Source organism: Physella acuta, unplaced genomic scaffold, assembly GCF_028476545.2.
Source record: "Physella acuta isolate Inbredline_101_S28 unplaced genomic scaffold, ASM2847654v3 ptg000446l, whole genome shotgun sequence".
Lineage (NCBI taxonomy): Eukaryota > Metazoa > Mollusca > Gastropoda > Physidae > Physella > Physella acuta.
Window position 1 is genome coordinate 318,721 of NW_026731965.1, and position 25,374 is coordinate 344,094.

The window sequence follows — 25,374 nt, forward strand, 5'->3', positions numbered from 1 at the left end:
GCATAAATCACAAGTTATATCCGTTTGCCTGGTTGGAAAATTGTGTGCAAAATAAGTCGCAATTTTTAAAAATTAATAATTTTTTAAGGAAGTAAAATTGAAAATACAAACTTCGCTTTAAAAAAGTTGCAAATATTCCTAAAGTCTAGATCTAGATCTATATTACACGTTTAATTTAAAATGGTGTTTTGTAGACCTAAATAAGATGGTCAGCTTTAAAACTTTACAATTGCATGGAAGTCCTTTTTTTTCTTTCTCGTATATACGTAGTATAGAGAAAGTATTGTAATCGTGCAAAAAAAAAAAAAAAACAAGATTTTTACAAATCTCGACGTTTTACACCTCACTGATACGGAAAAACATAATTTTGCAATCTTGTCCGTATGGCGTATGTCTGTGTGTGTGTGTGTAAACACGATAACTTGAGTACCGTTACAGCTAGGTTGATGACATTTCATATATAAGTATTTTATCAAAATCGTAGATCCGTATCAACTTTTGAGCGATTTCCGATAACCGGAAGTGGTACTTTTTCTACTTTGAATTTTTCAAAAGCCTATAACTTGAGTACTATTTCAGATAGATAAATGAAATTTCACATGTAAGTAAAAGATCTAATTCTCTACCTTCTGTCAAATTTTGAGTAATTTCCGTTGACCGGAAGTACTAATTTACGCTATTTCCGATTTCTCAAAAAACGCATGTAAATTTATAAAGTACTAATAATATTGCAATTCTTTTTTCTACTAGATTTTATTCTATTTCTAAAAGTTTAAGTAAACAAAAATCATGTCTATATTCCGAGTTGCCATCCCACGTAGTGTTATATTAGAATATTTATTTTTAACATCACTGAGATGGACCAGATCACTATTTTACAAGGAAGAAACCCGTCTTTAGATAAGCCTTCAAGAAATTTTGTGATCTGAAATGCTTTCTCGCATATAGATCTAGATTATAGAGAACGTTTTGCAATCATGCTGAATAATTAACATTTCTGAACAATTTTCACCGCCCTTAACTCCCCACTTTATCGTATACGGAATATAAAGGATGCATTGTAATCGTGCAAAAATCTAATAAATCTAGATTTGAAAAAAAAATAGTTTTGCTATAATGTCCATGTTTATGTAAACATGATAACTTGAGTAGCGTTTCAGTAAGTTTGACGAAATGTCATATATAAGTTTAATATCAATAGTGTAGTTTTCTCTCAACTTCCTGTTGATTTCCGGTAACCGGGAGTGGTACTTCCTGTTACTCAAAAACCTAAACTAGAGTACCATTTGAGGTGGGCGAAATTTTACCAATAACTATTTCATTGTATGCAAAGGCCGTGCGACCATTCCCGGCGCCCGGGAACAAACTTTCAATTTGCCCCCCCCCCCCCTTCTATTTTTTTTTATATTTATAATGCAAAACTGCAGCTAAAATAAGCCTTTAATTTTTTTCAACCCATTTTGGTGCCCCCTATGGTCGGCGCCCTGGGACATGTGTACCCCCCTCGCTACGCCTCTGATTGTATGCGCAGTTTTCTCTCAACTGTTTAATGACATCTGGTAAACTATTTTCGTGCGAAGACGAAATTTCATATAAAATTTTAGATGGAGTAATTATTTTTAAATGTTTAAGTGACCTTCATTTTTCTGAAATACCCATAAATTGAGCACCGTATATAATTATATATATATATATATATATATATATATATATATATATATATATATATATATATATATATATATATATATATATATATATATATATATATATATATATATATGTGTGTGTGTGTGTGTGTGTGTGTGTGTGTTAGCTGTCGTTATATTTTAAATAGTTCTATAAAGATTAAATCCAATTTAAATTTCGAAATCTATACTATAGAACATTTCATTATAATTTTAAAAATTAATAATGCTATGGTAAGGGTGGACTGCGAGCCCTTCCATAGCGTGCAGAGACTTGTAAATCTGCCACCAAGTATAAACTGTTTGGCATGACAGATTTTTTATGGCGAAAAAGTTAAATAATAAGTACTTTTGAAAAGAGTTGTTCTTCGTCTAAAACGTTGTGATAAAAAGCAGCAGTCATTGACTGTTATAATATGAATTGGAACAAACAAAAAAGCAGCATTTGAATGGGGGGAAAGTGTATATTTTTAATATAAACTGTTCATTTTAAAAAAAGTTCGCCCTGTATTAAGGGGGGGGGGTGGACTTTCTACTGAGGGAGCGGGCATTGCCCAAAAGTAATACTGGGGTTAAAGTGGCAGATTGAATAAATCTATCAACCGCTCAACTCGCCACGTCATTCAATTGGGTCTTCCGAAAAAGATAAACTGCGTGCTCATCACCATTATTTCTTTTGTTTCCCTTAGGAACAAAGGGCCTCAGTTAAAAGTGTTCCACTCTCCACGGCCTCCTGCCATCTTTTCAGCTTTTCTCTGTTTAATTACACACCACGTTGCTTTTTTTAGTCGATCTCTGCATCGTTTGTATTGTGAGCTCTGTTATCAGTATATTTCCTAATTGTGTGACCAATCCATGAAGATTTTCTTTCCAAGAGTTGTCGTTCTGTTGTTTTCTGTCCACACAGATCCCATAGTTTGGCATTTTCTGTATTGTCCTGCCACTGTATTTTTAACATATTCCAAACTCTTGTATTTGTTTTTTTAAAGGTCTGGATTTTTTTTTTTGTCTCTGTTGTTCCTCGTGTCTCGGATCTGTAGAGCATGATGAATTCACACTAGAGCTAATTATTCTTACTTTGGTTTGAGAAGTCTGACGATTTCACTTTCAGGTCTTACCTAAAATGGGCAAATCCCCATTAAGTCAAGTTATTCGGCGTTTGAAGTCTTTGTCTAATCCTCTCGACATACTGGCAACACTCCCAAGATATGAAACTATCTACTTCGGCAACGTTTTTGTTCTCTAGTGCTACATCTCCATTTTGTTTGTGGTTAATTCTTACACGCAGTGTGCTGCTAATATACAAATGGACGAGAAAACGGTATTTGATATTCAAGCAAATTGTTTATCGAAACAATTATGGATTGGGTCTAAAGCAAAAGGTACCCGTTTCAGAGATGATATACCAGAATGAGAAAAACTTGTACTCATCTTAGTCTTAACAAAACAGACGCAATCCGAAATTATTTGAAAAACCCTTTGAATATAAAAAAAAATAATCATGTACGATCTTATTAAGATAAATATGATTATAAAAGCCTGATTGATTTTTGTTGAACTTAACTAAAGATTAGGTTATTGAATGTAGGACCTATTTGATGTTTTAAGTATTTCCGGGATCTAAACAATTTGTTTTTTTTTAAAAGGCAAAAAAAAAAAACAACAAAAAAAAACAATTTGATTGTTTACATTTAGTCACAGAAAATGTAAATAAAATTTGATTTGAAATTTAGAAAAAAAAAATATTTAAACACTTTATCGGCAAAATTTTGAGAGCAAATTAATAACTATGAAGTGGTCTTTTCAGAATATAGATCACGGAGTTCATATAGAGCCAATCAATGTTGTCTTACGAAAGTGAAACGTCAGGTTATAACTTATTCTAGGATTGATGAAAATAAATAGAAATGTAGCCTTAAACTCAAGAAATGATTCTCAAGTTTTCTGGATTTGCAACTTTTATAAAATTGATTCTAAAATATTAAATTTTTCATGCCTGTTTTTTAATTTATTTTTAATATTTTAAAAATGGTTTTAGTGCCGCGTTCATGGCATAAATTTGAAAAAAAAAAGAACCCCCCCCCCCACGATTTTTGTCCATGTCAACAGTAATAATGGAATGATTCTCATCAGCTCGTTGATGTCCATTGGTCATATGTCCATTTAATTTAACTCTGTAAACCCATCGATCGCCTTAGCTATTCAGCCCACTTATAACGATCGAAAGAGGAGTTTAACGCTAAGAATTGTAGACCGTTTAAAGTCGGTATGTTACGATTGACATGGTTCAAGACCAGGAGAAACACACATTGGTTTTGTATTATTATGACCTTAAGAGCACATCAAAATTCGCATAACAAATTTTAATAATACTTTCAGAGTTTTCTTAAAAAAAAAAATAATTCTGAAAGCACATCTAAATTGGCTTTACAAATTTAAAAGAAACGTGCATTTTTGTTATATTTATAATTTTAATTGTGATAATTTCGCAATCAAAAATTGTATCTGCACTTTTTAAATATTTTTTTTCAAAACGGATAAATAAAATATAACAAATGATCATGCGCATTATATCAATGTATACTACAAAGGAGGAAGAGGGTGAGGGTAAATATCCTATTTTAGTGTTGTGCAGTATGTGCTTTATCCCAATTATCTGTGGTTAAAAATAACCTTAAAACAATCATTTAGTCCTTGTTAAAACCATTTTCAGTTATATAGATGTAACCTTAATTAAATAAAACCATTTTTAACTTCTGTTCTAACAAAAGGTAAGCCTAGACATGCCCAGCTATTTAGTATAATTTGTTAAGATTCTACATACAATTGGTAGTAGCTTTTTGATAATCGTGACTTTCTTATTGTCAAATATATATCTAATTTAGTTTCACCTTTTTTCTCCAGCTCTGCAAAATTTACTCCTTTCTACTTTAGATTGTCCTCTCTCGAATATATTTATTTTGTTTTATGATGTTTATTGTTTTAGAACTTAACATTTTTAGTTTGGCATACTATTCTTTTTAAAAACCTGGTATATGGGTGTATTTCCTGTGTACAACTGCTTCCTCTTCCTTTCTCTACAACTCTTCCAAGATGAGGTGGGTGTTTAGTGCTCCTTATAGTATAGTATTATAATCCATTTAATCCGAGGTAGCAATGTAACTAAAATATGAAAAGGAAATACTTCTTAATTGCTAATAAGTGAATTAAAGTAATGGCCTTTGTTCTACTTCAACACCATTTATTTAAGCAATCATAAATAGTTTTAATCAAGTATCCCTCGATGCAATGATCTACTCAATAGACACATTAGACAGCATGATCTTAAATCTAGATTAGTTTCTATTCAACTTACGAATTATTCATTTTAAAAATGTTAAACAATTAACGGCTTTAAATTTTGACTAGATCTATGTATTTTCTTTTTGTTATGCTTCTGAAATATCTGAAATAATATAGAGTAGCGAGGCTCACTAAATCTTAATTTTAATTTTTTATTTTTTTAACCAATACCAATAAAAGCTAGAGATATTTTTCTAACTAACTAGGCACTACATTTGATGATTTTAGCTCATTATGAACTAAAATACATGATTTTAATTATTGGTGCCATACAGCTTAGCTGTGAAAGATTTTTCCATGACAACCAGTCTGAGATCTGATTCCTAAAGTTGACCTGAAAACTACCTAGGAGGTTCGTAAGGATCATGTGTGGGGAGGGGGAAGTGGAGGTATGCTGCAATAAAACGAAATCGAAAGGATACTCGTAACTTGGTTATGTAATCTATTTACTATATTTTTAGCAAACGCCAAATGAATGAACCAAAAATAATCACGTATAAATGTTTAAAAATATATAGATCTAAACTTTTTAAAGGTATTCATTTTCACGTTTTATTCAGTCTTGATTAATCAGTGTAAATAGGAATGTTTAATTAGGACAATTATGCATAATAATACATAGATTGAGTTAACGGCGGAATCTAACCCTCCTCCCTTATCCAGCATGGAAGCTTTGTCTAGGCTGAGTTTTAAATATTAAAAAAAAGTATATAGGCATAATAAAATATCTGTTTTTATTTTTAAAACTGTCGTTGCATTAAATTTCATCACATGTGAGCGAGAAATGCATTCCAAACATCGCCACTCATAGGCTGTGCGTAGTGACGGCTCGCTCGCGTTGTTTTGTCAACGAGAGAAACATCGCCCGTCCGAAGCTAGATCCAGGTGGAGTTTTAATACTTAAATTTGTATCTAGAGCTGGTGTGTAGATCTAGATAGATCTATTTAAAGATTGTTAGGCTACGCCTATCACATTAACGTTGATCACTTGTGAGTGAAAAATTATGCAAATTCGTCACGAGCCCGCTTGCGTTCTTTCGTCACGCGAGCGTGTGCGCAAGTCCCTGTACTGTGTCAACTAGATCTAGATCTAAGAATGCAAACTTTTGTTTATGCAGGCTGTCCTCTAATATGATTATTATAATTTATTAGCCTAGCCCTTCTGGATCTAAATCATAATAATCAATTATATAAAAATGAAAGCAAATGAAAATAATATTAACTATAATTCGATCTAGTAGTAATTAGTAATAATAAAATCAAGTAGGCTAAATAATTTAGCACCTAGACTTTTTCGAGATCGCGTTTCACCACGAGATCACAGGTTTACGGGCTTTTACAGAAATACCAACTAATTCCTATCTTCCCGTGTTCAGATCGAAATACTTAATTAATTTGTCCAGCAATGTAAAAATCAAAATTGGAAAATATTCACTTAACGCTCATCAACACAAACGTAGTAAAGAGTCGATAGAGCCACCTAGGCGAACGTCTGCCGCCCAATAGCGGTCACGTGGGTTATGGAATTTTTACTTCTGGTGGTGACCGTTTTGGAGAATTTTTAAAAAAATTAGCGCATGTAATATTCGATTTATTTTTACACAGACTGTTAAATCTAATATTGATGTACTTTCGGTTTCCGATCTACATCGTAGTTGCTAATATTTAAAAAGATCTATGAATGTTTGTCGGCACCACTTTTTGAGCTTCGGTCTTCATTATCCAAAGCAATTTATAGCGTTTCTCTGGCATATTTAGCACTGCCAACTATAGTTTGTTTACATTATGTGAAAAAACCGCAATTTTTCACGAGGTAAACATTTTAAAAACGAATTCCTATAAAGTCACTTGGGCAGACAAGAAAAATGTCCGAAACTAAGCGTCCGGTTTAGGACGCCATGTTGTTGTTACAGAGGCGTAGCGACCCTTCCCGGCGCCCGGGGACAAACTTTTCGATTAGCACCCCCCCTCGAGATTTTGATTTGCACCCCCCCCTCAAACTTTCGATTTGCACCCCCCCCCCCCCCCCTCGAGATTTTGATTTGCGCCCCCCTCAACCTTTCAATTTATTTTTCCAACCCATTTTGGCGCCCCCTAAGCTCGGCGCCCGGGGACATGTGTCCCCCCCCCCCCCCGCCACCCCCCCCCCCCCCTCGCTACGCTACTGTGTTGTTAGCAACCAGAGACGCTTTCAAGTTAGTTATCCTTGCTATAATAAGTATGCATCAAATACTCTCACCAATACCAATCTGAAGGGTAGATCGATGTGTTTCGCGGGCTTTTATAGCCTTGTAAGATACCTATCATCACATGGCCAGGTAAAAGATCACTAATGATTCTCAATTAGCCTAATTACGCAGGAAATCAAGGCCAAATTGTGAGCCCATTTGAAATAATATACAACCCTTTTAGCGTCTATTGCGCATACTTCCGTACAGCATCCATCACAATAGCGATGACGTCACAATTAAAAATTACGTGCTTTCAGTGACCTTTTTTGGGCGCCGATTTCTTAAAATGGTTATAAAATAATTACAATATTTTTTCACTAAACGATCAGTCTAATAATAACCTACCGTACAGTGCCATTTGGACACCTAACAGACCATTATTTAAAGTTTTTAAACAACTCAAACTATACCCATGTTTACGTTTGACCTACATTGTCGGAAGCAAATTTTAATTTTTTTTTCTGGCAAAAATAGCTTTGTCATCTTCAGATAGCTTAAAATACGCAAAAAAAAACGCCATTTTTCGCGTGATAATTATTTTTAATGTTAATGTTAAGGTGGTCTCTCGAACAAAGCTGAAAAAATTGCCCAATCGTAGGCCAAGGTGTGGTAGCCATGTTCTGGTTAGCAACCAAGGACGCTTTCGAGTTAGTGAGCCTCTCTAATATAGAGTGGCCGTCCGATCTGCACCATGCACAACGCTGCGATCGCACTCCCGTAAAGTCACGTTTTCGGCTATAGCTACTTTATTTTAATGTTTTATGCAAAACCGCAGTGTTTGGCACGTCATATTTTCATTTCTGAACACTTCTATGTATAGTTCATGCTATTTCGTTTTTCTGAAAATTGATTATAATTTTTTAAAAATTGCATGGTACACATTTTCTCCTTTCACACTCTCCCGGATGTACCGACAGAGTTCGGGATTAGCTTCAAAACTTGAACCAATCAACAGTTAGATAAAATGTAACGCTAAAAATAGCTTCTAGATACATACAGCTTACTGTACATGTCAAGGTTGATGGGGTTTTCTCTTCTAAAATTAGAAAAAAGGGGTGATTACATGATTTTTGGTCCCTATTGGTTTTCTTACCCGATTGCGCTCACAACTCAGAATATTGCTTATTAAATAGGAATTTGGTTTAAAACGTTAATTAGATCACTGGAAGGATGGGGAAAAGCATGACCTAGCTTGCCATAAGGTTCTTTGGACCTGACAGGCTCAGCGGGAGTCATGTGACCAGGCAAGCTTCGAGGTAGGATAAGTGGGTCACGTGACTTGCTCGGCATAATAGGTAGGCTGAATAAGGATCATTGAAATATTTAAACATACTTATAACACAGTATACACATAAAATATGCAGCATATAATGGTTATTTTATTTGTTTAATTAACTTTTAACAGACTAAATAGTCTAAATGAATAAAATAAGTCCTGAGCACAATCTGGGTCGATCTGGGTCAAGTAAGCGCAAGTGACTGCAAGAAGGATGAAAAAAAAAGTGATTGCCGAGGTGGTTCACCTCCATAATTTGAATTATCTCCAATGCTATGCGTAGGAATACAATATGACTCATACCTAATATAGTAGAATGGATGTAGAGTTACAGGATACTTTCGGTTTGTTTGTATGTGAAACGGTCATTAAATAGCGCCTAATGGAAATTGGGAGTTCCGCTCACGAGCGCAGATCGGACGGCCACTCTAGAGCAAATTACACTGTCCGGACACACACCGCGAAAAAACGCAACTTAAAACTTCCATGCGGTCTCATTCAGTAACCGCTTAACATAGGAAGGAAAAAAAAGTATCATATCTATCCGCAATCATTCTACTTTAATAATGTGTGTGTGTCATTTTGTATTCATACGCATAGAACTTTAGCTATTCTTGTTATAGTGACTGGGGGGTCTTAACATGTGTTCGGACACATGTAATACAATTTTATATGTGTTCAGACACCTTTACCCGTCATCGGACAAAGCACTTTTTGTTCATTTAGAATAATTTAAAGTCAATTTAATGAATAAAAACATATATTATATGCATTTATATTGTGTTATTGATTGTTTGTGAGGTAATTTTAATAGTATAAAACCTTTTTCCCACACTCCCAAAGTTCATCCCATTCAGCCATTGCGGCTCGCGCAGTACGCTGCTAAGCCAGCCAGGTCACATGATTCCCCCTCCTCTTTCGCATTCCACTGCCTTCTTGACCTTATTTTGACCCTTTCCCTTCAATAACCAGCCCCTTTTATGCTCTAAATTCTTATTTAATAATATTTTTGTGTTGCTGTCCGATCCCATGTAAGGTCAAAAAAGTTAGCGAACACCCCTTTTTTATTGTTCAAGCACAAAATAACCCATTAACCTTGACATTTACGATGTTCCATACATATATAGAAGCTATTTATAGTGTAACCTTTTAGCTAAGCGTTGATTGGTTCAAGTTTTGCCCCTAAGTCCAACCCTAGGTCACTTCATCCGGCTGGTGTAAAAATAGAAATGTGCGTACCATGCAACGTTAAAAATTTTCTAAAAATAATTCTTGAGAGAGGAAACGGAAGTACTTGACACGGAAGTGTTCATAAATGAACAGTTTACGTGCAGGCGCCGTGGTTTCGCATGAGACATGCTAATTAAAGTTTCTATGAGTCAAAATCCGACGAAGTGTTCGGTCCCACGTAGTGTTCGGACAATGTAATTTGCTCTAGAATCTAGCCGGATTCTTAGATAAATCCAGAATATGTTGAAAATAAAAGTAGAAAATTGTTCTTGATTTTTGCCTAACAGCTGCTTTACTTGTAGATTCTAGCTTGTAAATTCAAAATGAAATGTATTTCAATCACAATTTGAATGTCTGCAACCAATTAATAAATGTCATCCTTCAGTACATGCAATATTGTAGCTTTTCTTACTAAATCTAGAATTTACCCAAATTTCAAATTAAACATGACTACTGAATGATAGACATCCATATTTAATCCATTAGGGCGGACTAATTTTGAAGTTTTTAGTTCGTTTTAAACTAAATTACTTAATTTAATATTTGACACTCACTGTCATGGTAGGCCGTTCGGTTCAACGCTTCCGGGTTTGTCATTTTCGTGGCATCTCACGGCTCATGCGCTTAATAAAAATGGCGACCAGTTTCGCTTTCACTAAACGGTAGAGGGATAAAACTAATAATTACGAGGCCATCGTTAATTTTAGACATCGGAACTAGAGGAGTTTACACTTTTCGGACACACACCAAAAATTACGTAGGAGCGAACACTTCGTCGGTTTTTGGCTCATAGAAACTTTAATTAGCATGTCTCACGCGAAACCACAGCGCCTGCATGTAAACTGTTCATTTATGAACACTTCCGTGTCAAGTACTTCCGTTTCCTTTCTCAAGAATTATTTTTAGAAATTTTTTAACGTTGCATGGTACGCACATTTCTATTTTTACACCAGCCGGATGAAGTGACCTAGTGTTGGACTTAGGGGCAAAACTTGAACCAATCAATGCTTAGCTAAAAGGTTATACTATAAATAGCTTCTATATATGCATGGAACATCGTAAATGTCAAGGTTAATGGGTTTTTTGTGCTTGAACAATAAAAAAGGGGTGTTCGCTAACTTATTTGGCCTTACATGGGAGCGGACAGCAACACAAAAATATTATTTAAATAAGAATTTAGAGCATAAAAGGGGCTGGTTATTGAAGGGAAAGGGTCAAAATAAGGTCAAGAAGGCAGTGGAATGCGAAAGAGGAGGGGGAATCATGTGACCTGGCTGGCTTAGCAGCGTACTGCGCGAGCCGCAATGGCTGAATGGGATGAACTTTGGGAGTGTGGGAAAAAGGTTTTATACTATTAAAATTACCTCACAAACAATCAATAACACAATGTAAATGCATATAATATGTTTTTATTCATTAAATTGACTTTAAATTATTCTAAATGAACAAAAAGTGCTATGTCCGATGACTGGTAAAGGTGTCCGAACACATGTAAAACTGTATTACATGTGTTCGAACACACGTTAAGACCCCCCAGTCACTATAACAAGAATAGCTTAAGTTCTATGCGTATGAATACAAAATGACACACACATTATTAAAGTAGAATGGTTGCGGATAGATATGATACTTTTTTTTGTTTTCTATGTTAAGCGGTTACTGAATGAGACCGCATGGAATTTTTACGTTGCGTTTTTTCGCTATGTGTGTCCGAAAAGTGTAAGCTCCTCTATCCGTTTCTATTTCAGTCTGTTATTTAAGAATTCCCAGATGTACTTTTGACCTAATTTCTTTGTTTGTCTCGCAAGCGACGCGTTAGTGAAAATAGCTCTATGAATTCTTGTCTTTTATATCAAATAACTCTTACATATCGCTTCCAGATGCAAACCAGCTTATGTCAGATGTAAACTTTAAAGTATTAATTTTACACACGTTACCATTAACTGGTAATAATTTGGTGTGTTAATGAGATATGTGCGTGGGAAAACGATCACCCCCCCCCCCCCCCCATAATGCCATTTTATTATAATCTTGCTTAGTGAAAACGAGGCGCGGGAAAATGTGTGCTGCGCAAGAATCCAATCATTTGGCTAGATTTATGACTGTTTTTTTTATGTCACACCTAAAAATAGAATGTTTGCGCTTTCTTCATTGATGATCGTTTTTATAACTGAAAGTATGGATTATTAGTTAGATTGCAGGTTTTGTAACTTGGTATACTTACCATTTATCAATTTTAAAAGCATAGCATCCTGATTGTGTACAAATATACTAATATAGTCATAAAACACAGAAACATTAAGTTATAATTGCGATGTGCCACACCCCCTCAAGAAAACATGTGTTTATTAAGCTGTTTATCTCACTTTACAGCAGTAATTAGGATTAATTTTCAAATTTTTATCACTTATTGGGTAAGATTAAGCACATGTTTACTAAAAATAAAAAAAAAGATAAAAGCAAATTCTGTTTTAATGAAGGTCACGGGTCAAGTTTTTTTCCTTCTGTCAAGTTCATTGGAGGTTGCCACAGACTGACCTGACTTTGGAATTTTTTTCAGTAATAATGACTTTACACAGAAAGTTAAAATATGCTAAATTAGCTTAGTTTACTAGTGTTCTAGCTATTATTGATACATTTTTAATAAAAAAAATCATTCTGTAATTCTCATCAAAAAGCCTAACTGCCATGGACAACACATCTCTCCATGACAACTGAAGGCACTTGAAGCTAAATAGAACCACAAATGCGGTTGGACTTTTTAAGTGGCCATGTACCCAGAGTTCCCCACTAGTGATCATCAAATAGCGGTCACGTGGTCAAAAAATTTTAAAAAAAATGGTTATTTTTTGGCCACTCTTATAAAAAAAAGGGTTGACTAGAGTAAAGTTCCGCGTGTGGTCACACATAGCAAAAAATTCCGAACTCCCGATTTTCATCGGGCGCTATTTTGTAACTGTTTCACACAGAAACAAACCGAAAGTACTTTATTACTCCACTGCCATTCTACTCTAATATGCATGAGTTATTTTGTATTCATACCCATAGTATTTGAGATATTCATGTTTTAGTGACGAACCTCCTTGTGATCTACTTTTCCCCCCCTTTTTTTTTTTTCCTGTGGTCACCTGTCACTGCTTGTGATCACTAAGGATTTTTTACGTTTTGGTCCAATTTTAATAATTGAAATAAACATTTTACTCATTTAAACGTGTTGATGATTGTATAATTAATTAATAGATTTGCAAAACCAAATAATAACACGTTAATTAAATTTATTAACTACAAATTACGGATGACCCAGTGATGACTCAAGGGACGCAACTATTATAATCATAACAAAGGGACGCAACAATCCCAACAAGACAAAACGTAACATTTGCTTCGATTGGATTGTATGTAGAGACACAAAGTAGATTTAGAAGAAGTAGATGATTAAAATAATTTAAAACAACAGAAAAAAATAGAAATTATATAGGTTCTAGACTTAGCTTGAAATATAGAGCATCTAGATCTAGGCTAGTCTAGCTTAACCATTAATGTCCCATTCATTCTACCAAAACTCCACCCATGACGGCCCAATGTAAGGAGCATAACTCTGTATGATCAAGTGAATAGTTTCACAAAATATTTGTTTTTGTCTAAATGAAATTGAAAATTAAGATAAAAACTACTGCTTAATGTTGGGAATAAACCTGGCTTTCCAACAGTATTAAATAGAATATATTATATTCGGTAAAAGTACAGTAAAAAAATAAAAAATGTCGGAGAAAATTCAAAACAGGTCATTTTCGGTAGTCAACTTTATTTATTTTTGTCTAAACAACTAAGCATCGAATTTAACAGTTAAATATCAATTTGGTTATGTTTAAGATAAATAATTCATAAAATACATGCCTAGATACGTTTAGAGGCATTATTTTATTTTATTTTTAACATTAAATCTACTAAAAAAGGACAGATGAGTCTAAAATTTCGAGATCAAAAGAAGCTATTATTTTTTATCTTTCAAAAGCGCCATTGAAATTATAAGACCGGAAAAGGATGGTGAAACTATCCGACTTCCTGTTTAGTTAAAAATTAGGATTTGTAGGCCAAATTTTAATGAAATAAAAATTTAATTTTTCTATGCGTATTTTAAGCGGGCGGCAGCGGGCGTTATGGGACATTAACGGTGTCGGGCGGCAGCGGGCGTTACGGGACATTAATGGTTAAGTCATTGGTGACCACAGCGAGGTTAAAACACAAAAATCGTTACCCCAGCTGTGATCACCCCCATTTCACCACTAAGATTCTTTTAATAGCCTTAACTACAGTATTTTCAGTGTCCCGCACATAAATAGAAGCTATTTATAGTTAACCTAGTTATAAAAAGCTTTGATTGGTTGGTTTTATTCATCTCATACGGGGGAACTAGAATCGCCTACGACGTCATACCTCGAAACTTGAAAATTTAAAAACTCATCTTTCAGAAGGAGGGAAACAAAAGAATTTGACCTGGATATATTTAGAAATGGACATGTTTACAGCAGATATTGGTAGTTTCGTATAAAACATCCAAACAAATATATGAAGCCATAAACAGGAATGTGACTACACCGTGGTTTTGACCACACGCGGAACTTTACTCTATATTTGATTTATTTTTTCATAGACTGATAAAACTAATAATGCTTTAGTATGGAAATCAATTTTGTAATATGGAAATCGATATTTAAAAAGTTCTAGTATTTTTGATGAAACCAACTTTTAAATTTTGCCTTCATTCTCCAACGCAAATTTTAAAATGCTTTTCTGGCATATATAGCCCTGCCACCTATAGCTTGTTGTTATAACGTTAAAGTCCCGCCATTTTGCGCGTGGTAAACATTTTAAAAACTAAATAGTAGAAGGTCTCTGGAATTTGGCAGAAAAATCGTCGGAAGTCAAGCGTCCGGTCCGGGCGCCATATTGTTGTTAGCAACCGGCCACGCCTCCGGGTTAGCGAGAAATACTACAATATTGTGACTTGATATAAATCCAATATTTGACGATCATTAAAAAGTTGTTTACAATGTTAAAAATTGTTGCTTCTTCAACACTATCTTTTTATTTCTTCAGTAAAATCAACAGAGATTCACTTCGTGAGTCAATTGATGCTGTACTCAAGTATTCCAATGAAACCAAGAAACGCAAGTTCACGGAATCAATTGAGCTACAAATTGCCTTGAAGAACTATGATCCCCAGAAGGACAAACGTTTTGCTGGAACAATCAAGTATGCCTTGAAAATCTAATAACCCTTCTTAAAAGATGTCCATTACCGTTTGGCTAAAATTTTATATTGGAAAGATATATTAAATTTTAATATTTGGACATTTTTTTAGCATGGGTAGTTGATTGGTATTTCCATCAACGGGACCTCACCCAAGGTCTTAAATCTCTGGGTAGGTGTGGACTCTGTCCATGCCGCCCAAAAATTGTTTTCAAGGCATGACCTTATCCGTTGGTGGTAAGTGAATGTGTGGTGACCGGATACTAGATTTACCTATGTAGCAGAATGCTGGTCTTGTGTTGTACTTAATATACCCAATGATGGGTGGTTGAGCGGGGTTACTCATATGATCCTAGGCTCTAATTCCAACACCCTTTGGTCCACTGGACTCGAATCAGGTAAAGGCAACTCTGCACTCCTTCAGTGAAACATTTCTTTTTTGAATGCAAGATACTAGAGGGCTACTTTCACAAAATCAAATTATTGTAAATGGTGTGCTTGGTTGGTTTTTAATATTCTAACCATTGCCGTACCATACTGGGTAGTTTTCTTTTTTCAAAAAAAAAATGTCCTAGCATCAACTCCTGCAGAGCTTAGTAATGTAAAGTATATCCATATTCTATTGCAGATTGCGTAATATCCCCAAGCCCAAGATGAAGGTCTGTGTTCTTGGTGATCAAGTCCATTGTGATCAGGCTAAGGCAAACGACTTGCCCCATATGGATATTGAAGCTCTAAAGAAACTCAACAAAGACAAAAAGCTTGTGAAAAAATTAGGTTTGTGTTTAACACATTGGATCATGCTCAGGATTGATCCAGAGTTGTTTCTTGCTTCCTCTGATGTATTATGCATGTATTACCATATAATAATGATGAATCCTTTAACTGAGGTTGCAAAAATTACCTCGTACTTTGTTCTTGTTTTCATATTTGTATTGACAGTTGTCTTTTCTTTTTTTAGCCAAGAAGTATGACGCCTTCCTTGCTTCTGAGTCTCTGATCCGTCAAATTCCCAGAGTTCTAGGGCCGGGTTTGAACAAGGCTGGCAAGTTCCCCGCACCAATTACCCACAATGACAGTCTTAATGCAAAGATTGAAGAGACCAAAGCCACCATCAAATTTCAGATGAAAAAGGTGCGCGCTTTATATATTCCAGATATTACTTTGTTTAGGTCTTGTTTTTTGATTTGTTGACATCATATCTAATGAAACTATTCTCCTACAGGTACTTTGTTTGGCTGTTTGCATTGGACATGTCAATATGAATTCAGAGGAGCTGTACCAAAATGTTACTTTGGCTATCAACTTCCTGGTGTCCCTCTTGAAGAAAAATTGGCAAAATGTGAGAGCGTTGTATATCAAGAGCACTATGGGTCCAGCTGAAAAGATATACTAATTCTGAGAGCACGATTGTGCAATAAAATCATATAAATTAAAGAAAGCTCTTGTTTTTGTCATTTTTACTGGTACCACTGCAGTTAAAAATAATTTGCCATTTTGTGTCAGCCCCATTTATTTATGGTTGGTCTATACATCAGCCAATAAAATGAAAGCCTGAGTGGTCGAGTCTGTAAAGCTCATGGTTGCTAAACCGAACAGTCTCGAGTTAGAACCCTCGGGCAGATGAGGCTTGTTAGCTGGGGACAGCCACTCTTCTAGGAGAGAACTCCAAATTTAAACAACTGCTGCCTTGTAGTTTGTTCTTGGTTGGACAAAGGCTATGGAAGCAAATCCAAAAAGAAAAGCAGGCTGAAATCGGACTCAATGGCGCATAACCAGCTGACACGTAACGCTTGTGTTGGAGGGGTGGTTGAGTCGGCAAAAAGCTCATGGTTGATAAATTCGAACAAAGTCTCGAGTTCAAACCCACTGGCAGATAAATCTCTATCCCCTTCCACACTAATATACTAATAATTAAGAACGAAGAAGAAGAAGAAATCCTGAGTTTAAAGCTGAGTTGAATCATTGGTGAGTCCCCGTCTGGTTAATTATTGGATATCTGTGCAGACAGGACTTTTTGTTTAACTGGTTTATGAATGAACATTATTATGAGGCATTGATGGGTGTAGGACAAAAGGCCGACAAGCATAAAAAATATCGCAAAATGTGTTACTGCATAGCTTCTATCTTGGCAACCATTGAAATAAGGTGAAACGTTCAAGAGAAGGGACAGCTAATTGCTATTCTTACAAGGTGAACCATCTGGTCAAGCAACTGGAGATAACGGGAGTGTCTTAAACACAAAGGATCTACACCTAAGTACTGCGAAATGCTGTCTACTGTCTTTCATACCTCCTTCTATGTCAAAGGGGTGAGATAATCATCAAAGAAAGTCAAAAGCTGCCGGCATTATCGCCCACATGCAACAAGGTGGAGGTGATTGGCCTTAGTGATATAACAAAGAAATGTCATTGAGGCATGAGTATTTTTTTTAATAGTATTGTCATTCATCACTGGTTGCTTTCAACATCAATAGTTCCACACTGTTGTGATGTTTCTGTTATACTGCTGTGTGTGGTTGTCATCTGTCCTGGCTAGGACATCTCCCATTTTAAATGCAATTACCTGAAAAGTACATATTAAAACGCATCTAATAGTATGTTCCAGTTTTTAAGATATTTGGTTTGCACTAGCAGGTCAGTTGACAGAATAAATACAATGAACTATAGATGAAGTCTTGTTTCTGCTGCAATAATCAGTTATTACATGGACCTAAAAGTACTAACAATTAATGGATTTTGTATACTAACTTTATCATCCACCTTATCATTTGCAAAGTTTTCATTGAACACATAAGCAGAACCCGGTCTGGATAATGTTTTCAAGTATGGAACTGGATTCTGTGGATCCCCAGTCTCAACCTGCAGTTATCATAGCATAGTTGCATAAAGAATTATACAATTACAATACAGTTATGTAGCAATTATACAAAACTGTGTAACAGTTGGGTGTAGGTCCTTTAAAAAAAATATAAATTCCTTCACTTGAAGTTAAGAATGTCACATGAGACATTTCAACAGTATAGACAGTCCAAAATTTTGTTTAGCCTCTACAGGCTATACTCTTCGTACTCATATTTAATACCTGAATGTTATCTCCCCTTTTATTATTGAATATAGTCTTCTTTAGGTTACTTTTTTATATGGCTTATTGAAATTGTGTTCCAAAGTTCTTGTTAATTAATCTTGAACAGTTAATTTAGAACAAAACAGCTGCATTATATGAAAGATTATTTAAAGGATTTGAACACAAACCGACTTCACTAGAGTTAGACATTGTCACCACTGTAGGTAAGAGAATTAGACAAAAAAGTTTACAAAAGATACCTTTTTGATAATATTTTTTTGTATCAAGTCCGCCTTTGGTGTTCGTGAGCATCCAGCAGCTGTGGATTTCAAGAGTCAACCTTTTAATCTTAATAACTCACGCCCCTACATTAATCACATTATATTCAAACTGGTTTTAAAAAAGACTGTCAACACTGAGTGGCTAAGTCATTTTTTAAAAATGAGTTGCATTATCCAGCAATCTTTTTTTATGCCTCTGTCTTCCAAATAATTTTTTACTATGTTTAATGTAAGTGTGGGCTACTTGAATAAGTTGCATACCGGCAAAAAAGGCCCATATTGAATCTAGTGCTGAGGCAAAATCTACTGCTGTCCTGTAAATCAAAAATGTTCTATTATTTACCTTCTGGTTTACATTATTTTTTAACTAGGGGTAAATGAAACTAGGGCAATGTGACAAAAGAAACAGCATTTGACTAAATTCGTTTTAAATTCATTTACAGCAGGGGTCTCCAAACTACAGCCCGCGGGCCGGATGCGGCCCGCGAGGTCCTCTCATCCGGCCCGCGGAGATCTTTTTATCTACGGAAAAAAACGTTTGTTGGTGATAGTTGAGGAACTTTGCCCAGAAAAATCAAAGACATGCCTGGAAGAAACTGGCCCCCGAACTGAACTTTGATAGTTTATGCGGCCCTCGGGCTGAAAAGTTTGGAGACCCCTGATTTACAGAAAAGAAGTTTTTGCAATAAACTATGAGAATATGTTAAGAATAAGATGCAGTAATTTGGTTTCTGATAACTAAAATGAACAAATAAATTTTTATTTAAATAATTTATAATATTACATATTGGTTGTACTAAATGTTAGCGCTGAGTTCAAATTAATTTTTTGTGGCATTACCTTCCACTAGAATCTTGCTTAAATAAATCTGGATTGTGCTCCATCAATGTCATGATTACTTTGCCATGGCCTTGAAATGATGCACAGTGAAGCGGGGTCCACAAGGTTCCACTATTAGAGGCATTTATGTCTGCTCTATAATACATTTTTTAAAATTATATAAACTTCCAGTATTTCTAATTATGCAATTATGCATAGATCCTACCTTTCATCCTTTCAAACTATAATCATATATCAGATACGGAAAAGAGTAGCTAGGGGGGAGGGGTGGTCCGTAATTATGTGACGATGTGTGATGAGGGGGAGGGGGGGGGGGGGGTTTCATATGTTGCGACGTCACATTTTTGCATTATAAAAAAGCAATGTTAGAAAACGAATTTTAGACATTATTTCGCATTTTAGATAACTGTTTTAATAAATTGTAATAGTTTAGACAAGATTTTCGAAAAATATCGATGTTTTAAAAAAATTCAACTGCAATTTTGAGGGGTGTTGTAGGTTGAGGTGTGACGTCATTTTAGGGGGGGGTCTGGCTTTTTGCAACAACGTGTGACGGAGGGAAGGAGGGGAGGTAACAATCGTCAAAAAAGCATAACGTCATTTATGGATGACCCCCTAGATAAGTGTTATGAACCTTTCTAATGTCAAGCCCTAACAGAGAAACCTGATTATTTTAATAATAAATAATAATAATACTGTATTTTTAAAAAACATGTTTTAAGAAAAAGGCCTTTATCTTATCATTGTAGAATGAGTGCCTATTTCTTAAATCTTACCCATTTTGAATAAGAAGTCCAACTATGTTATCATAACCCCAGAATGATGCAATGGCAAGTGGTGTCATGCCATCTCTTGACTTTTTATTGGGATCTTCTCCTCTTTCCAACAATTGCTGGACTAACTGTGAATGATACATTCCTAAAAATACATTTCCTGCCATCTGGGTATATTATATTATTAGATTTAACTGTGATTTTACACTATAATGTAAATACTAAATAAATAGGCAAATAGCCTAAACTAAATGTCATAATGGCTAATTAACATTCATTAAGTCAAACAAAATCAAATCAATAAAAGTCAGTGTTTTTTTTTAAACTTAGAAATATAGTGTACAGTGTAGTGTACATTATATGTCATATGATTCATATAGTAAGTAGACTGTATAGATTTAGTAGTAGTAGTACAAGTGTTTACTGAATAGTACTTGTAGTTTACTCGGTTTAATACAGTCAGAGGTGACTGAGTGTAGCCAGTGGTCACTGCCTGACTGGGTAGTCAGTGTAGTGACTAGATCTAGTAGTAGTGTAGTCGTAGTGTTACTCACTTACTGTGTTGTACAGTGTACACTATTCAGTGACAACTGTGTACACTACGACGGTAGACTACGAGTACACTACATTCACTGTGTCATGTGTATGTCGTAGTAGTAGTGTGGTGTGTAACACTAGGCCTATGGCCTAGGGCTCACTACTACACACTAGGCACTGGAGGTGACTAGCGAGACCAGACTATGTCTATGTTACTAGATCTAGAGATCTATATGCCTACTACTACTACATTAGTCCATTTTTTTAAATTTTAGAATCGAATTATTGTTCAACTGTATTTATTACAAGCGGCAGTAAAAATATTTAAATGTTAAATAAACTACAGCTCACACTAAAGTCTCCCGCTCCGGCTGCTGCATCAATTGAGACTGGCGCCGCCATATTGCGGTTGCGAAGAGATTGGACGCAGATATTTCTAACGTCAACTTCGCAAGCTGAAGAGCGTAGACGCAGTTCTCTCGCCTGTCGAAGGCGGGACTTGCACTGGAGCATATCGTGTAGGCGGAGCGTATGCACCGTTTTCTATGCAAAATTCATGACAGCGTCGCTTTGATAACTTCAAGTGAACACCACACTTCAATGCTCAATTCATATTGCAAATCTGTACAGAGAGGGAGGTGTATTAAGGTGTGCTGCTGTTGTAAACACAAAATGACGTTTCTCTAGCAGCAAAGAAGTTTTAAAATGCTGACATTCATCGGAGTAAAAATTACTATGTTCAATTTTTGCTCTTTGTGACTATACTGCAGATGCACAATGTGGTTATTAAACAAGGATATCGTTGATTAATGGAGATCTCAGGGCTCTGTGTAAAATATGATCGTGTACTATTCCATACCGGCTTTGCTAGCTGCACTGTGCTACATGAACGGACAGCACGGGGATTTCGTGCACGACGACGTGATGGCCATTTCTCACAATCGTGACGTCACCGGTCAGTCTGACGTAGTGGAGGTGTTCTACCATGACTTCTGGGGACAGCCCATGTGGGACCCATCCAGCCACAAGTCGTACAGGCCACTGTGTGTATTATCCTTCAGGTAAGTGGGGCTTTTTTTACTCATTCGTTATTAGGGGTGTGGGATAAAAGGATGAGGGGGAGGGTGTCCATAAATATTGTGACGTCACATTAAGGAAGGGGTGATGTGGGTAGATGAAAGACGGGAAAGACGGGATTGGGGTTAAAGTGGGCTTGTATTGTGTCATTTATGACATCCCTGTCAATAAAGCTTGCCATTGTTTTAAGGGTTGTCGCACTCAGGTGGGGGGGGGGGGGTGCATGAGGAGGGAATCTTAAGTGACGTCATATTTACGGCATCATTGGCCAGTACATGGGTCAGTAACATGGGTCAGCACAAGCGGTAGTGCTATGGGACAGCAACATGGGTCAGTATCAACGGGCATCAAGATGGGTCAGCAACATGGGTCAGCACATTTGGTCAGCAACCAGCAACATGTGTCTCCACCATGTCCTGTCCTATATTCACATCCTGCCACAGGACCTGTCCGCTCATAAATAATGGTAACACGAAAAACAAGGGGGTGGTGATGTAAGGGGTCATCCATAAATGACGTCACGCTTTTTGACGATTTTTACCTCCCTCCCCTCCGTCACACGTCGTCACAAAAAGCTAGACCCCCCCCCCCCCAGAGTTTCTTCCAGGCATCTCTTCGGGGGGGCGAAGCCCCCCCGAAAATTTTTTTACCGCCCCCCCCCCCCCGAACGAAATGAAATTTATATAATTTATATAGAAAATATATACTTTTAGCAGTGTCCGCCCCCCCCCCCGAAGAAAGTTTACCGCCCCCCCCCCCCCCCGAAGATTTCAAGTGCCCCCCCGGAGAAAAAAGTCTGGAAGAAACACTGGACCCCCCCCCCCCTAAAATGACGTCAAAACTGCTGTTGAATTTTTAAAAAATCTATTTTCGTTTTGTAAAATATCAACAGGATTTCTAACCATAACTTAACTTCTCCTTCACCGCAGGGGCATTGAAAAAAACAACTGACAACTCGATAAATAATAGCAGAACATGATCGTACACTCAACTCAGAGCCTGTTATCTGAAGATTTTAAAATCAACATCCAATACCGTTTTTATTTAAAATCACGTGACATGTGTCCCAGATAAGTTGACACCGATCGTCTGCTTAAAAACCAACTCCCCCGCTGTTGGTTTGGTTCTTTTAAAAACAGGTTTTAGTTTTCGGTTCAATGATATTCTTATCTCCTTAGCCCAGGGGAGAAAACTCCGAACCACCGAGTATTTGCGCTTATCACCCCCTTGATCAAGCGCATTAATCACGCCTCCCCGACATTAGGGGTTATAACTGAAAATTAAAATTTGCATAATCCCTTACATAAAGCCATGGATCTTGAAGCTTTTCTTGCGATGTGCGTGTATAAGTGTAGCTAAAAAAAAATAAAGGAAATACTGCTTGTTATAGAGCTAAGGAGTAGGTTTATCTGTCAGTTATTTTTACATCTTGAATGTTCACCATTTGAAAAGGTTTATCTAAACAGGTGTATTTTAAAACGTTGTCTACTTGATTATAACAGGTCCATCCATAAATACAGTCATGCTTTGTTGACAATTTTTACCTCCTCCCCTTTCGTTACACATCGTCACAAAAAGCCAGACCACCCCCACCCTCAAATGACGTCACCCTCAAAATTGCAGTCGTTTTTTTTCCTCTAAAACTTTGATTTCTTTCAAAAATATTTACTGAGCTCTGTCAACATTGAGTAAATTTTGCGATCTTTATTTGATCGTGAAATAACAGCAAAAATTTTGTTTCTAACATTACTTTTTAAAACTGCAAAAGTGTGTCGTTTACTTTCTAACAATACTCACCCCCCCCCCCCCCCCAATCGCCAATGGATATCTCCAGCTGTAAAGTTAAGCGAGAAGCATTCATTCCTTGCTTTTAGGTTCGACTACTCCGTACATACAAGTCTTACTTTCAGGTTCGACTACTCTACTAATTTTTACTTTCAGGTTCGACTACTCTACTAATTTTTACTTTTAGGTTCGACTACTCTACGCATTTTATACTTTCAGGTTCGACTACTCTTCACATTTTATACTTTCAGGTTGGACTACTCTACACTCTACACATTTTATACTTTCAGGTTCGACTACTCTACACATTTTATACTTTTAGGTTCGACTACTCTACACATTTTTTTACTTTCATGCTCGACTACTCTACACATTTTATACTTTCAGGTTGGACTACTCTACACGTTTTTTTACTTTCAGGTTCGACTACTCTACACATTTTACACTTTCAGGTTCGACTACTCTACACATTTTTTACTTTCAGGTTCGACTACTCTACACATTTTTTTTTACTTTCAGGTTGGACTACTCTACTCATTTTATACTTTCAGGTTCGACTACTCTACACATTTTATACTTTCAGGTTCGACTACTTTACACATTTTTTTTTACTTTCAGGTTCGACTACTCTACACATTTTATACTTTCAGGTTCGACTACTCTACGCATTTTAAACTTTCAGGTTCGACTACTCTACAGATTTTGTACTTTCAGGTTCGACTACTTTACACATTTTTTTTACTTTCAGGTTCGACTACTCTACACATTTTATACTTTCAGGTTTGACTACTCTACGCATTTTAAACTTTCAGGTTCGACTACTCTACAGATTTTGTACTTTCAGGTTGGACTACTCCCTCGGCGGCGGCAGCTCAACATGGTTTCACCGTGTCAACATCCTTCTGCACGTGCTGGTCACGTGTCTGGTGACGCACGTGTCTCTCAGTGTGCTACAGGCTCCGGCTGTGACCTCGACCCTGGCGGCGTCACTGTTTGCGGTCCACCCAATCCACACGGAAGCTGTAAGTTCACATTGTATTTTCTCCCATCCTGCACTTACGTGGAGCTTTGTAAAAGAGGTCGTTTCTAAATCACATCCCAACAGTTTTTATCCAGGCATCTCTTCGAACAAAATAGAATTAAACAGAAAATATATAGTTTAACCTGTGTGCCCCCCTCCCATCGGAAATTTTAGTCCGCCTCCCCGAAAATTTCAAGTGTTCCCCCCCCCCTCACCCCTCGAGAAAAAAAAGTGGAAGAAACACTGCTTCCCAAGTGTGGGGCTCAACATTTTGTATTTCAAACAGTTATTTTTAGACTGAATTTTAGCAGATATTTTACATTTTTACGTAAGCTCCATAGTTTCTGTGAACACGATGTGCACTCTCTCTTCCCCCCCCCCCCCCCCTCCCCGACATTAAACAAATGGTCTGTAAACCTGCATAACGCTGCGAAAGGGAGAATACGAAATTCGACTCTTTTTTTTTTTGTCGTTTTTCTAAAGAACTCCATTCAGCAGTAAGAGTCTATTCATACAAGACATTTAATATGCATGAGGCATTTTAATAATTTATTTTTTTACTTCCTACTTGTGCATATCTTGACTACTCATATCATGACATAATGTTTTAAACTAGTCGATAATCATCGGATTATTAGCCTAATTTAGCCACTGCACGCTGAGAAACTTTTAGAAAATTTGAATGATATCCTTTTTACGACAAATTCTGTATTATTTAAGAATATTTGTTTAATTTTAACCACCATCACACATTATTCGATTTTGACTTGATAGGCCTAAACTCATTTTGTCCAAAACAATTGGACCAACTCTAGATAACATTCGTTACATGTGGTGCTTCTTTAGCTTTCAAAATTGTTCTTCTTTCTTGCACTGCGAATAGCTGCACATTGTATGTCTAAAACAGTATACTGCAAGCATAGTCTATATATATATATATATATATATATATATATATATATATATATATATAT

The 25,374-nt window shown here is 36.1% G+C and overlaps 3 protein-coding genes across 3 annotated transcripts; 2 read left to right on the forward strand and 1 right to left on the reverse strand.

Annotated features, from left to right (window-relative positions):
- Nucleotides 1-4,704: 4,704 nt before the first annotated feature.
- Nucleotides 4,705-16,461, forward strand: LOC131943208 (large ribosomal subunit protein uL1). The gene is made up of 5 exons (XM_059303223.1): nucleotides 4,705-4,786; nucleotides 14,868-15,023; nucleotides 15,649-15,797; nucleotides 15,982-16,154; nucleotides 16,246-16,461. The coding sequence occupies exons 1-5, from the start codon at nucleotides 4,782-4,784 to the stop codon at nucleotides 16,414-16,416; spliced, it is 654 nt and encodes a 217-aa protein (XP_059159206.1). The 5' UTR covers nucleotides 4,705-4,781; the 3' UTR covers nucleotides 16,417-16,461.
- A 980-nt stretch (nucleotides 16,462-17,441) lies between these two features.
- Nucleotides 17,442-21,045, reverse strand: LOC131943205 (uncharacterized). The gene is made up of 7 exons (XM_059303220.1): nucleotides 20,869-21,045; nucleotides 19,984-20,108; nucleotides 19,208-19,342; nucleotides 18,629-18,681; nucleotides 18,347-18,405; nucleotides 17,771-17,881; nucleotides 17,442-17,585 (listed from the first exon to the last, which is right to left on the reverse strand). The coding sequence occupies exons 1-7, from the start codon at nucleotides 21,028-21,030 to the stop codon at nucleotides 17,490-17,492; spliced, it is 741 nt and encodes a 246-aa protein (XP_059159203.1). The 5' UTR covers nucleotides 21,031-21,045; the 3' UTR covers nucleotides 17,442-17,489.
- On the forward strand, nucleotides 20,969-24,401 carry LOC131943202 (protein O-mannosyl-transferase TMTC2-like; the record flags this gene model as incomplete). The annotated part of the gene is made up of 2 exons (XM_059303211.1): nucleotides 20,969-21,578; nucleotides 24,224-24,401. Coding segments are annotated over exons 1-2 (402 nt in total), but the record flags the coding sequence as incomplete, so codon positions are not given.
- Between the last annotated feature and the right edge of the window lie 973 nt (nucleotides 24,402-25,374).

What these genes read in the sequence shown, in the direction of transcription:
- LOC131943208 (XM_059303223.1), top strand. An exon ending in CGTTTTGCTGGAACAATCAA is followed by an intron (nt 15,024 to 15,648) that starts GTATGCCTTGAA and finishes ATTCTATTGCAG; the next exon opens with ATTGCGTAATATCCCCAAGC. An exon ending in TCAAATTTCAGATGAAAAAG is followed by an intron (nt 16,155 to 16,245) that starts GTGCGCGCTTTA and finishes ATTCTCCTACAG; the next exon opens with GTACTTTGTTTGGCTGTTTG.
- LOC131943205 (XM_059303220.1), bottom strand. Translation starts at nt 21,030, where the DNA reads ATGCTCCAGTGCAAGTCCCGCCTTCGACAGGCGAGAGAACTGCGTCTA. An exon ending in GGACTTCTTATTCAAAATGG is followed by an intron (nt 19,343 to 19,983) that starts GTAAGATTTAAG and finishes AATGTATTATAG; the next exon opens with AGCAGACATAAATGCCTCTA. An exon ending in AAAAAAATATTATCAAAAAG is followed by an intron (nt 17,882 to 18,346) that starts GTATCTTTTGTA and finishes TGATAACTGCAG; the next exon opens with GTTGAGACTGGGGATCCACA.